Here is a 14,574-nt window from a genome sequence, read left to right as displayed (position 1 = left end):
GTCGCCACAACATTAAGCATTAAAATGACCAAACAAAGACACACAATACCCAGCAATACAACCCAACAAATCGCTTTGATTTTCTGCAATGATCCCTCTGTATAGCACATATGTGCCACTCGTGTAGGCTATTGTTCGTTTGTTTTTTAATCTGATTTTAAAACAAAGACGTGTTTCTGCTTTTGTGTTTTACGTCATTCCAGTTTAACGTATGCTAAGCAAACATGAGAAGTAAATACTTATAAAAATCATTCATTGATGATCAATTTAGACACCCTCCCCCTCTCGCGCTCTCCGGCAGGTGGTCCTGCCTATAGGGCCGTTTGCGTCACGTGTGAGTCTCGCGCACCCGCGTCCACTCATTTGGCACCATTCGTACCGTGCGCGTTTCCAAGTGGGATTGTTGTTTGGAAGCTGTAAAAGCAGTCATCGCAAATAAGAAAAAAACAGCCGTGTACGTGTGCGCGTGCATATGGAATACCTTTCTTCGCGCTTTTGCTTCCCCCAACTCGTTTTTTCCGTCTAGCATGACGCGTAAGTGATGGTGCACATTTTGGTTTCGTGACTTGTCAGCTGGATCAGGTTGTGTTGGATGGATGTGGCACGAATTGGATAATTGCATTTTTCCTGTTAAAAATGCACTCAACGGGAATGACATTCCCGTGACAAGTTTCCGTTTTTTTGCAATTTTCTGAGCAATGGAGTGAGGCGAGGGCGCACGGGAAGCTGGTTAAAGGAGCTTTTATATCTTATTTTACTTCACATAGACTGATGGGGACTTTAACTGCTAACAGATGTCTGTACTGTAATGTGCACTCCTCATTTTCTGTTTAATGCCAGTTTGGATTTTACCTGTTGGATATCTGCATGTCTAGGATGGCTCGCTTTGGAGACGATCTGCCCACCCGCTATGGAGGTCCAGCGGGCGCCGGGAGAGGGGGAGCCCGGGCGGGAGGTCCCTCGGGCGGTCAAAGAATGTACAAACAGTCGATGGCTCAGAGAGCCAGGACAATGGCTTTATATAATCCTAAACAAACCAAACAGAACTGTTTCACTGTCAACCGCTCTTTGTTCATCTTCAGCGAGGACAATGTCATCAGGAAATATGCCAAAAGAATAACAGAATGGCCATATCCTTATTGTTTATGATTAATGGAGAATGCAAATTGCTCCTTGACATCTCCACTTCCACATTTTTCGGTGCTCATTCTCCTTTATAAGCGTACAAATGCACGCTTTTAGGTTTGGCATTGTCAGATTATAACTGTTGCGTGCTGAAATGGTGCCTGACACTAAGATGTCTTTTGTCTTCACGTGTTCGCACACTTTAAGGCATTTGGCAGCTGGTGATCGTGTCGGGGTGTTGGCTCATCAGCCTTTTATTTTCTAATCCAAGCGTAGTAAAGTCAAGCAGTCGCTCAGATGTTAGGCACCGCTCCATAGCGCTCTTCATGCACTTAGCCCTGGGATAACGGTTTATTTATTTATTTTACTCTGGTTAAATGTCAGGTTTAACTTGGGATTTGGCAGCGTTTCGAAAAGGTTTGGCACGGTCTAATGTATGAATACAGTGTGAAAAAGAAACATTAGAACGTTATGGTGAATTGATAAACAACATACAACCAATCATAAATTGGCTTAGCTCTTCCTGATAGAATATTCATGAGCTTGCAATAGTCTGAAACTTTCTGGCGTTTTTTTTGGAAGCAGCTGCATTAGTTATTATAATTAGAGTTTATATATATATATATATATATATATATATATATATATATATATATATATATATATATATATATATATATATATATATATATATATATATAACGTTTTATTAGCATAATGGTTAGTTAAGGCAACTCAGAACCTTAAGTATAAGCTTTATGTATTTAAAATAACTGATAAACCTTTGAAATGGCTTGTTTTGAGCTCTGGGGATGTTAATTGATCGTATATTAATTTGTTTGTTTGTTTGATCGCATATGCATAAACGATTGTGTAATAGTGTGATCATAGTGTGCTTTACAGAAAATTCTACCAATCTATAGCTCCTCCCACTCTCGCAAAGCACTACAAATGTTGTAATCAAGTTGGCCATGTCTCTACTCTCTCTTACATTACTTTAATATTTGTATATTTTACAGTAAACATGAATATATTGTTTCTATAGATCCAACCAACAACGTTGAATGAATGTTTCATTTAGGTCTATTATAGTTGTTTATAGTTGGATTGTGTCATTTGCAATGCTTCATTGGATTGTAGCTCCCAATTTTCATATACTCCTTCAGCCCAAATCAAAGTTTATATTATTGTAGATGGTTTGTTTGGTTCATGGCACATAAGAAAAAATATATATCTTAATGGGAAAATTACAGTAATGCTGTAATAGTAGGTATGCACTGATGCAATGGTCTCAAACTCAATTACGGGAGGGCCACAGCTCTGCATAGTTTAACTCCAACCACCTCCAACTTACACCTGCTTAATAGTCTCTAGTAGTCTTGAACAACTTGAATAGTTGGATCAGCTTTGTTTTATTAGGGTTGAAGTAGAACTGTGCAGAGCTGCGGCCCTCTAGGAATCGAGTTTGAGACCTATGCGCTAATGGCATTTATAGATTAATTTACATTGCAACTTTAATATGTTCTTTGTGTCAACGTTTAGAATCCGAACTCATTACTTGAAACCTTTTTTGCAGGAAAAGCACCTCTGTAATGAAGAAGTGTAGCTCTCCATGGTGCTGAATTATCACCACTAATTTTATAATTTAAAGCATTATACGATCAAGAATTATTCCTTTATTTTTTAATAAATGTATCTAGATTGTTGGACTAGGCATGTAAAAATCCATCCCTCGATTTGTTCAAATTCAGGAAGGCACCTATTGTGTTAGGTTTGTGTAGCATGTAGAGAAATTCCTCTAGGGGTGACAAGAATGTGATTGAAGCGGCCATTGGACCTTTCCTTTCCATTCCTTTCCTACATGAATAGCAATTCCATAAGGACTATAGCCTTAGGAAACGGGCATAGAAAATGAATTGGAAAAATAGATCATGTCCTAAGAGTGGAATATAATGGCTGACCATCCACAAAGATGTGAGCAGCCTTTCAGTATTTCCTTTTAAAAAAGGATGAAAAAGATTTTAATATCAGCAAGACTAGTGGAGTTGCACGATCATTTCATAGCTGTAATAAGGTTGCACATATGGCTCCGATGGAAAAAAAAAAAAAAAACTATCATGCCAACCTAATGGTTAATCATGATCTCTGCACTGTAATGTTTTTAGTGTTGAAAGCATATCTCACTTTTATGTCCAGACCTCTGTATGTCATTTCCAGCTTGAAGGCACGTGGTGCAAACGCATTCAGCATTACTGCTTGTGGGTCTGACTTGTAGTCGTCTCAGAATCACAAGGACATGAAGTGATGTTATATGTCAATTGCTTGATTGAGCTTGGAGGTATGGGAGTTAGGGCTCTGCTAGGGTTGTTCTGTCTTCGTCTCCTAATGATTTAGTGATTGAGTGTTCAAATGACACAATCCATTTGTCCTTGTTGTGGTATGTAGGGGAAATTCAAAAGTAATGGCCACAAATGAGGAGCTGAGTTCAACACATGAAAAATACTATCCAGTGAATTGGTACTGTTTTAACATTTTCTTTTCATAATGTTAATAACAATGTTTCTGTTATTTTATGTCATCAACAGCTTTAAAGGGATAGTTCACACAAAAATGTAAATTCTGTCATCTCTTACTTAGCCCTTACTTATTTCAAACCTTTATGAGTTTCTTTCTTCTGTCGAACACAAAGAAAGATATTTCAAGGAAAGCTGAAAACTGTACCCAAATACTATGGAAGTTACTAGCCCCTTTCACACATACAGACCTTTCTGGAAAATTGTCGGTAAATTGTCAGTATGTGTGAACAGGCCCTTTTTGAAAATACCGGTAAATTTGTTCCTGCAATTTTCTGGAAAGAGAAGTTGTAACATTACCATCCTTATTTGCCGGAATGCTGCTCTGTGTGAACACGGAAGGAAAATTGCCAGAATGAGCGCGTTTACGCTTAGAATGTGTTGACGTGAGACGTCTACTCCAGCCAATCAAAACATTCACTTGCATTCACAGCCACGCTGTTTATGCCTTTGAAAATTTTTCCAGACTCATTTAGCTGCTAGATGCTAGACATAAATCGATTCTATGTTTCTTCTTAATGCCAACTGTGGAAAAAAATGATCTTTGCTTTGCTTTGCTCCGCTACAGTTGCTTGACGTGTGTGCACGTGAAGCAGCCGGTGAGCGCCAGCACACACACATATTATGAACACCTCAACATGCGAAAGTGTTCCTCCTTGTGTTTTTATCACAGTTGTTCACAATACTTAACCATCTACAGAGTGTGTAATGTAGTCAAATGTTTACAAATTCAAGCGTAGCCGTTTAGAGCTCATTCCTGGTTAACAATGTGAGAATTTACCGAATTTTGGAATGTATGTTTGAATGTTCTTTTCTGCAAAATTCTGTAACATCCGTGCCTGTGTAAACAGCGCTTATTTGAATTTACCTGTAAAGTAATTTCTGAAATTTTCCAGATATCTACGGGCATCATTGTAAAAGGGGATAATGGCTACAAGTTTCCAACATTTTTAAAAATACCTTTTTTCTCTTCTACATAAGAAATTCATAAAGGTTTGAAAAAAGTAAAGGGTGAGTAAGTAGTGACAGAATTAACAGTTTTGAGTGAACTATCCCATTAAATGCTCGAGTTCTAATGTCAGGTGAATTCTGATCGGCTGATCTCTGTTTCGGATTACTAATGCATTATAGTTGTCCTTCTAGTTCTAAATGGCCTTTCATAGCCACATTTAGAAGATTCAGTTTAATTGGTAAAATAGTTTCTATTGTGGAACACATTTTATTTATTTATTTAAACATTATCAGGTAAAACATTCCACTGCATGATAAGACACTATTCGGTTTGATTGTGCTCACTTTTGGATGATTTTCCGCTGCATGTGTACAGAATCTGGTACTGTTTTTAGCATGACCTCAAGTGACATTTCAAGCAAACCTTGCAGTTATCAAAATGTAATGGTAGGGTTGTCATAACACTGGAATTCAGTACCATTCGATAATGAAATTTTAAAAACTTTAACGCTGATTTGCTATTGGGTTCACATGCTCTACAGAAATGACTGTGATTGGCCATGAAGCTCATCAGTTCATCGAACCCACCGCTGTTTACCGAGTGTAAACACCGATACAGGGACACTGGAGCATTTTAAAGCCACGATTTATTAGTGGATGTCTCGTATGTTAGCTTATAGACAAACCAGCTGATGGACATGACTTTAAAACACTCCAGTGTCCCTGTATCTGAGGTTACACTCAGTAAACAGCGGTGAGTTCAGTGTACAGTTGACCTTCATGGCCAGTCCCAATATTTTCTTCGGGCTCGTGAACACAATAGCAAATCAGCACTGTATAAGAACGTGCTCAAATGTTCGCGGGATATGGACATTCTTAAAATTTAAGTACCGATTGGTATCGAATTTCAGTACAGTGACAACTCTAAATACACATTGCTGATTGCCGATTGGTCAGAGCGAAAAATCACTGTCACTACCAGCGCCATTGGATTTTCAACACCAAACCTGCTATATTTAAATAGGCAGCAGCAGCCACTGCTCGAGAACACTATTCCATTGGTTGCATCCATTGCCTCTGTGTTGTAAGTTGGTTTGTGTTGTGTGTTTATGTCACTTTTACAATGATGGCGGTAGAGGCAGTTTATCTATAGTTAAAATCCAGAACAATCATGCGGCAATTTGTAACTTTTCGAGTTAGTGGCTAGTTCGTGTGAGTTAGTGGAACCCAGTACGATTTGCTTATCCTTACAATGACGGTGAGGTATTAGGGGTAGGTTTGAGTGCCACGCCTCCTTTTTAAAGTCGTATGTTTTCGTTTGATTGAACTCTTATAAATTCATACAAATTAGCCACTAAACTGGCAAAACGTAAAATACTTCTGTTTCCTCGTGAGATCAGGCTGAAAAATCCCACCTACTTTAAGCGATACTAAACTCCAGTGGAAATTTACATTGAAGTCGGCCAAACTTTATCGTATTGCACTGCGGAAAAGTGGCTAAAAGAAGATATATATATTATATATATAACGTCAATAAGGTCCAAAGAACATTGATTTAAATTGCATGAAAAATAATATCTTTCTTTATTCCACAGAAGAAAGACTTAAGAGGGATTGTTCCCCCAAAAGTGAAAATTTACTCAACTGGTTCTAAACCTTTATTAGTTTCTTTATTCTGTTTAACACAAAAGATGGCATTTGAATAAAGCTGAAAACATGTAACCCTTGACCTCCATAGTATGAATAACAAATATTATGGAAGTCAATGGTTACATGTTTCTATCTTTATTGAAAATATCTTCTTTTGTGTTCGACAAGAATGAAACACAAACTGGTTTAGAACAAGTAAAGGAATTTTCAGTATTTGGTCAACTATTCCTCTAAGGGTTTATTTTTTGGTCTTTTTTGCAACACGTCAGTCATCAGCCATAGATATCTTCAGAATTTCAAAATGTTCTGGATTTGTCATTGTCTTGATTTGCATTGTTTGTTATTCCACTTTTTTTCCTTGACTAATCCACTCCATTTGAGTACCTGATCCTCACCACCATCATCGCCAACTGCATCGTCCTGGCCCTCGAACAGCATCTCCCAGCCTTGGACAAGACCCCCATGTCTGAACGCCTGGTGAGCATCAACAGTCTCCTATTTTTTTTTATCTCAGTCTCTCTCTTGATTATTCAGGTTTCATTGCGTTACAAATGTCTATCACGTATCAGTATTACTCATCTTCGCTGAATATGACTGCAACCGTATCTCAGGAGAGAGAAGCCACAATGACAGTGCATTCAGCGCAGAGCGAGTGAGAGATAACTGTGTATTTGGCTTGCTTTTCTTTCCACCCACACACCCGACATCCCCGCTGGAGTATATTGATTGATCATTTTAGCGGTCTTCCACTGGTCGGCGTGGGTGACCGGTGAGCCTGTTGGAGCGGAGGCTGTTATCCCACTCTCAGAGCTCCCATCCAGGGCCACCGAGAACCACCCAAGCACTCCACGCAGGAGCTATGTCTCGGTCTCATTAAAACCCAGCCTGCTGGGAACCATTGACGAATGCGTGCATAACGCTGCTCCTCCATGATCCGATCTGAACCCATGCAGAGCAAGCTTTGATCCACTGCCTTGCTCTTATTCCCCCCGCCTGCAACAACAGTTGAGTCTGTTGAGTCAAGGCGATGCAACATCACCGCTTCAAAGTTGCACAATTAAAGCCAGAGCCGGACATGTTGGCGGATTAATGGTCTCTTTGTGAAGCTGAATATGCAGGCGGCGATGTTGGATTGCACACTCTCTGGAGGAGCATCGAGAACACACAGAGGAAAAAACAGCATGAGCACATTAGGTCAATAGGATACTCTTCAACATGCAGGAAATAGATCAAATAAAATGGGTCGTAGTGAGTCTAATAGGCTAGAGTTTCTCAACCACGTTCCTAGAGGACCACCGACACTGCATGTTTTGGATATCTCCTTTGTCTGTCACACTCCTTGCAGGTTTTTTAGTCTCTGCTAATGATCTGAATCAGGTGTGTTTGGTTAAGGAAATATGGAAAATGTGCAGAGCTGGTGGGCCTCCAGGAACGTAATTGAGAAACACTGTAATAGGCGATCATTAATTGTAGTGTTAATTAATATTCTGTCACTTATTTACCTTCATGTTACCTTCACGCTCAGACCGACTCTTCGTCTTCCTAAAAAAAAGTGGATTTTAGTAGATATTAGTATTTAGATGTTTGGTAGATATTTAGTTGGCAGCACTTTACTTGAAAGTGTGATCATTAGGCATGGAATGATAACCGGTTTCAAGGTTTACCGTGGTTTGGAAAAGTCAAATTTTTAAAAAGGGGTGGTCTACTACGGTGTCATAAATGTGAATGAGATTTTATGCCTGCTTAAAAAAACTATTATTAAATGTCATTTGCTCTGTTATGTTGTTTGTAAAGATGACATTGTTGTTCATGAATATTTTTCTGATGACGTTTTTTCAGTGGAACAAATTGTATTTGTCAATAAAATGTCATTAGTCTGTTAAATAGTTAATATTTAATGACATTCTAATGACAAATTTAGCTTGTACCACTCTAGTTGAGGTAAAAAAATATTATTAATTATATTGATGGTGTTATACACTTACCAGCCACTTTATTAGGTACACCTTACTAGTACCGGGTTGGACCCCTTTTTGCCTTCAGAACTGCCTTGATCCTTCATGGCATAGATTCAACAAGGTACTGGAAATATCCCTCAGAGATTTTGGTCCATATTGACATGATATCATCATGCAGTTGCTGCAGATTTGTCGGCTGCACATCCATGATGCGAATCTCATGTTCAAGAAACCAGTCTGAGATTAGTTTCCCTTTATGACATGGCGCACTATAATGCTGGAAGTAGCTATCAGACGATGGATACACTGTGGTCAAAAAAGGATGGACATGGTTAGCAACAATTCTCAGGTAGGCTGTGGCGTTGACATGATGCAAAGTGTGCCAAGAAAAAATTCCCACACAATTACACCACCACCGATTATTTACGTTGAACCGTTGATAAAAGACCGAATGAATCCATGCTTTCATGTTGTTCATGCCAAATTCTGACCTTACCATCCAGATGTCGCAGCAGAAATCAAAACTCCTCAGACCAGGCAACATTTTTTTAAATCGTCTATTGTCCTATTTTGATGAGCCTGTGCAAATTGTAGCCTCAGTTTCCTGTTCTTAGATGACAGGAGTGGCACCTGGTGTTGTCTTCTGCTGCTGTAGCCCACCCGCCTCAAGGTTGGACGTGTTGTGCATTCAGAGATTCTCTTCTGCATAACTTGGTTGTACAGTTGTAAATTTGAGTTACTGTTGCCTTTCTATCAGATCGAACCAGTCTGCCCATTCTCCTCTGACCTCTGGCATTAACAAGGCATTTGTGCCCACAGAACTGCCGCTCACTGGATATTTTCTCTTTTTCTGACTATTCTCTGTAAACCCTAAAGATGGTTTTGCAGGAAAATTCCAGCAGATCAGCAGTTTCTGAAATACTCAGACCAGCCCGTCTGGCACCAACTACCATGCTACGTTCAAAGTCACTTAAACCACCAAAGCCAAAAACAGGCTCTGATTTATTTATATCATCTTTGCATGTAAGATGTCATAACTGAGCAAATGACACTTAATGACAGTTATAATTAGCATGAATAAAATGTCATTTACATTCATTGCAAGTCTCTGGCCTTGATTTTAAATGTGAATGTCTTATGAACACCCATTCAAGTAAAGTGTTACCAATTGAGTTTTTTTGTGTGCATATCTATTAGGGATAGAAATCTTTAGGGACTTCACGATCCAATTCTGATTCCAGGAGTCCCGGTTCGATTTCAAAAGGATTCTTAACCTACATACATACATTTGGCTGTCAGTGCTTATTGTTTCTCAGTTTCTGGCTCATTTTCACATAGATCCACATTGTCACAATCTAATGTGAAAACGGAATGAATTCTGAAATGTTTAGAATCGATTCAGAATCAGACCAGAATCTTGCACTCACTACACTTTGTGTGCCCAGGCCGTGGATTAAAGCTAATAATATTGTAAATAATATTCACAGACCAATCATTTTGCTTTATTGAGACCTTAGTGTATCATCACGAGTCACAGGGATTGATTTGGGCTTTTTTTGTGTGTGTTTTTTTTTTTTATAAAAAAATACGTTTCCATTGTCATTATAAAAATCACCAAACACCACAGATTCAGCTAAAAATCTTAGGCATAGTAAATTTACTATACATTTTCGTATTTGGACCAACTACGCCTTTAACACCCTGTAATTGATCCCAGGTTTGGGCAGCGCATAAATGAAGAGTTTTATTTTTCAGTCTTCATTGTTCCCTGTGTAGCAAACTTTAACCTCAACCTGTCAAACTGATCAACAGCTTGTTTGCTTTAACACTGCGACGCAACCAGTTCCCAACCTGTTGCCGATCTTAAACTTCCCCCTGATACCCAAACACCGCAGACAAGGATGTTCATTATTAATACACTCTTTGAATCTATACATAATAGATTAAAATGTGCCGTCTGCAGCCATACTCACTCATTTCTCCGCTCTCATAAATCACCCGTCTCGCACATCTGCTCCCACAAGCACATTTTTGCCAAGTGATTTCATAGAGACAACACGACAGGTGCTGTCTAGATAATTAGACTATCATTGAGGAAATATACAACAGTGCTTTATGCTCTTTAATGGAGTTTAAGATTAAATTAGTTTTTTATTATTATTATTATTATTATTATTATTTCAGATTGCTAATGGAATTGTATTTTCGAAGGCACTGTTTTTTTTACAGACTGCCGAAAGATTAAACAGTGTGGCGTTTTCCTTGCTGTACCAAACTATAATCATAAAAGCGATATCATGCTGCTGTTATTGAAGCCTGCCATAAACATTTATATTGCGTGGATAAGGTTTGGATCTAAAAGAGGGCCATAAGATGACTTGTTTGTGAGCAGGGATGATAATTGCACTCATAAAGTGGGAGGGATTTGTGGGAGCAGAGCTCTGAAGAGGTTAGTCCGGTGTAAGTGCCTGAAGAGCCGTAGGGCTCTGCTGACATTAATGGGAATGAGTTCAAAAGCAATGCGACATGCTGTACCCAGGACTGAATCTCTTTAAGTACATTCTTCTAACAGATTTCATTACTCGTGCTTGCTATATTCCGTACAGTTTCAAGTGGTTTGATATATATTTTTCTCCTTCAGATGGAACGTTCACTGATTCAGTATTACTAATTCGGGCTCCACCATATTGGAAAAATCTGACATTGCGATATTTCATTTTTCTGCGATTTATTTATTATATATTCATATATACAGTTATAATTTCATCAGATGAATCGAATCGCTCTATTTCGATTTTATTCATTTAGGTCAGAAATGTCCAAACTCTGTCCTGGAGGGGCAGCATTCAGCATATTTTATTTCCAACCCCAATTAAACGCATCTTAACCAGCTTATCAAGCCTTTTCGAGGTATACAAGAAAATTCCAGGGACGTGTGTTGAAGGAAGTTGGAGCTGAAATATGCAGGACAATGACCCTCTAGGACCGAATTTGGACATCCCTGATTTACATATATTGACATGATCAAGTTTGTTTTTATTCAGTGCTTATGCATAAATAATAATTATAATAAATTAAAAGCATAAATAAATACAGCAGAGCATAGATAAAAGTGAAACAAACAGTGCTTTATGGTTTTCTGGAAAGTCTTGCAGTATTCAGATAAGATAAAATAGCATCGTCATCATTGTAAAATTTATTTTAAAATAATACTTTATCTTTTAATCTTTAATGAATCATTTAAATCCTGCAATGTGACTATTACTGGTACACCAATTGTGATATTGATGCTCACGATATATTGTTCAGCCCAAGTACTAATAGAGTTGTCACAATACTGAAATTCGATACAAATCGATAACGAAATATTAAAAAAGCCCATTTCCAGCGAACATTTGAGCACATTCTTAAACAGCGCTGATTTTCCATTGTGTTCTCATGCTCAACAGAAATGACTGTGATTGGCCGTGAAGGTCACATCGATCACCTGGTTTGTCTATAACCTGACATACGTACATGAATCATGGCTTTAAAACGCTGCAGTGTCCCTGTATCTGTGTTTACACTCAATAAACAGCCGTGAGTTTGGTGAACTGATGATCTTCATGGCCAATCACAGTCTTTTATGAGCAACACTCGACAGCGCACAAATGTTAGCAGGAATAGACGTTTTTAAAATTTCTGTACTGTTTGGTACAGAATACTAATATTGTGAAAACCCAAAGTTATGTGAGCAAATGAAACCTTTTAAAATTAAATAAATCATTATTTTTTGAGGTAGATTACTAAAAAATGTATATTCTGACCTATCCCTTCACTTTCAAATGTATTTGAGTATTTTTCTTTTGTTTAACACAAAAGGAGATATTTTGAAAATGCTGGTAGTTGGCACCCACGGACTTCCATTGCATTTTTTTCACCTACTACGAATGTCCATGAGTGCCAACAAAAAGCATTTTTCAAAAAATCTCCTTTTGTGTTCAACAGAAGAAAAACTCATCAAGGAGTATAAATTAGGTCATTTTCATTTTTGGGTGAACTGTCCCTTTAAGTATTTTTTTTTGCTATTAAGTTTAGCTTTTTTTTTGCATATATATGTTTAGTTTATTATTGCTATTGTTGTGGACTTTTTGGAACATTATTAAAATATAGTCTATTTGTTACCATTAACCTTTGACTGCCCCACCAAGAAAAACATGTTTAGATTGCATTTCTTAACTCCTAATGTCATTAGTTATCACACTCAATGCATTTCTTTTCAACACATCCCATAATTTCTAAAATATCAGCCTCTACAAAATGGTTGATATGTCGGTTTATGGTAAAAGTACCGGAATTAATACATAGACTATGAAAAATCTGAAAATATGAAGTGTAAGAGCAATTTATTAAACAAATATTCAAAATAAAACATTTTTGAATACTAATTCACCTTTATTTTTTTTATAAAATATTTCGGATTGTCATTTAACATGTTTTCTTTTTTTTAGCAATGAAATCAAAATCAAATGTAGTAGTGCAACATCTTGATTCTTTAAATGACTTTAAAAGTCATTATTTAAAACTGTCGAAATATGCTCAACCTTTTGGTAGAGGGGGCAGTTAAAGAGTTAATATTTCCATTGTTGTTAGTCAAGAAATTATCTTTGTTTGTTTGTTTGTTTGTTCATAATTTTTTGGTCATAAAACTTTTTTTTTCGTATTTGGTATTGGATGCCCCAAGTTTAGTGGTGCTAACTGAATATTGCAGCACAGTAAAATCAAATATTTAATTATTTTATTTAAATATTATTGCATTAAAATAGCTTTAATCCTTTATTTATTATTTTGCTTAAAAATGTCAAGTGGGATTTAAAAAAATATATATGCATATGATTGTTGTAAGAACAGTTGTATTCAAAAGTTTGGGGTGAACGGGATTTCTTTTTAAACTACTTTTTATGTTTTATTTAGTAATAGTAATTGTTTACAGTAAATTCATTCATTAATTTATTTTCTTTTCGGCTTAGTCCATTTATTAATTTGGGGTCGCCACAGTGGAATGAACCGCCAACCTATCCAGCACGTTTTTTACGCAGCGGATGCCCTTCCAGCCGCAACCCATCTCTGGGAAACAACCTTTCACATTCATTCTGTGTTCGCGTGGGTTTCCTCCGAGGGCTCCGGTTCCCTCCATAGTCTAAAGACATGCGCTACAGGTCAAGTGAATAAACTAAATTGGCTGTTGTGTATTTATGTTTTCCAGTACTGAGTTGCAGCTGGAATGGCATTCACTGTGTAAAACATATGCTGCATAAGTTGGCGATTCATTCGGCTGTGGTCATCCCTAATGAATAAAGGGACTATGCTGAAGGAAAATGAAGAATGAATGAATGAATATTTAAGTAATGCACTTGCATTGTATGTCTATATACTTAGATCAAGTCCCAACAGGGCACAGTTTTACATAATACCACAGCTTCGCCCTCTTTATGACAGAAGAAACCCATGCATCTTCTTTTCTATGTCCATCATGCAAAAAAAAGCTTCAACCTATATTCTGCTTTCTATCTTTCTTGCATGCGTCAATAGATGCACTCTTCTTTCAAGCACACAAAAAGCACACAAGTTATCCTTCTTTCTGCTCTTTCTTCCTGCAGGACGACACAGAGCCCTACTTTATCGGAATATTCTGTTTCGAGGCCGGCATTAAGATCATCGCCTTAGGCTTCGTGTTTCACAAAGACTCTTACCTTCGCAACGGCTGGAACATAATGGACTTTGTGGTCGTTGTGACTGGGTGAGTCCACAACCTGCAGGATGAGAGGCTGGTGTGTGTGTGTGTGTGTGCGTGTGTGTGTGTGTTATGTCTTCAGGAAAGTAAGAGATCGGCTTTGTTTCTTTGTCAAAGTGCCTTTTTCAAAGTGTTCTAGTCTGGTCCCTCTCTTTACTTATGTAAACATTGGCCCCTGGTTGATCCAGTACTATTTCGAAAGTTGAGTTTTTTTTTTTTTTTTTTCTGGATGTTGGAATATTTGGATATTGCAAGAAAATCATATTGGATCAACTTGTTACACCAAATATATATATATATATATATATATATATATATATATATATATATATATATATATATATATATATATATATATATATATATATATATATATATATATAATTTTATCAAATATATATATCATATCATTTTAGCTTAATTTATTACCGAAGACTTAATTCGTTTAGCTAAATGAGCAGTGTAGCTGGAAATAGGAGTGTACACTGTAAAAAGACATCTATAAATTAAGAGTTTTTAAAATGTTTTATTTTTTTTGTTAAAT

At 37.3% G+C, this 14,574-nt stretch overlaps 1 protein-coding gene across 2 annotated transcripts in view; it reads left to right on the top strand.

Moving 5' to 3' along the window:
• Nucleotides 1-14,574, top strand: part of cacna1bb (calcium voltage-gated channel subunit alpha1 Bb) — a 259,390-nt gene that overhangs the window by 8,598 nt on the left and 236,218 nt on the right. For both annotated transcript variants that reach the window (XM_087300946.1, XM_087300947.1), the window contains exons 3-5: nucleotides 876-1,130; nucleotides 6,671-6,776; nucleotides 13,897-14,036. In XM_087300946.1, the coding sequence (XP_087157072.1) occupies nucleotides 876-1,130; nucleotides 6,671-6,776; nucleotides 13,897-14,036 (501 nt within the window). The remainder of the gene's footprint in view (nucleotides 1-875; nucleotides 1,131-6,670; nucleotides 6,777-13,896; nucleotides 14,037-14,574) is intronic.

Source organism: Danio rerio, chromosome 21, assembly GCF_052040795.2.
Source record: "Danio rerio strain M-AB ecotype USA chromosome 21, GRCz13ab, whole genome shotgun sequence".
In the NCBI taxonomy this organism is placed as follows: Eukaryota; Metazoa; Chordata; class Actinopteri; order Cypriniformes; family Danionidae; genus Danio; species Danio rerio.
The sequence above is the reverse complement of the archived record's forward strand: the minus strand, read 5'-3'. Positions and strand labels throughout refer to the sequence as shown.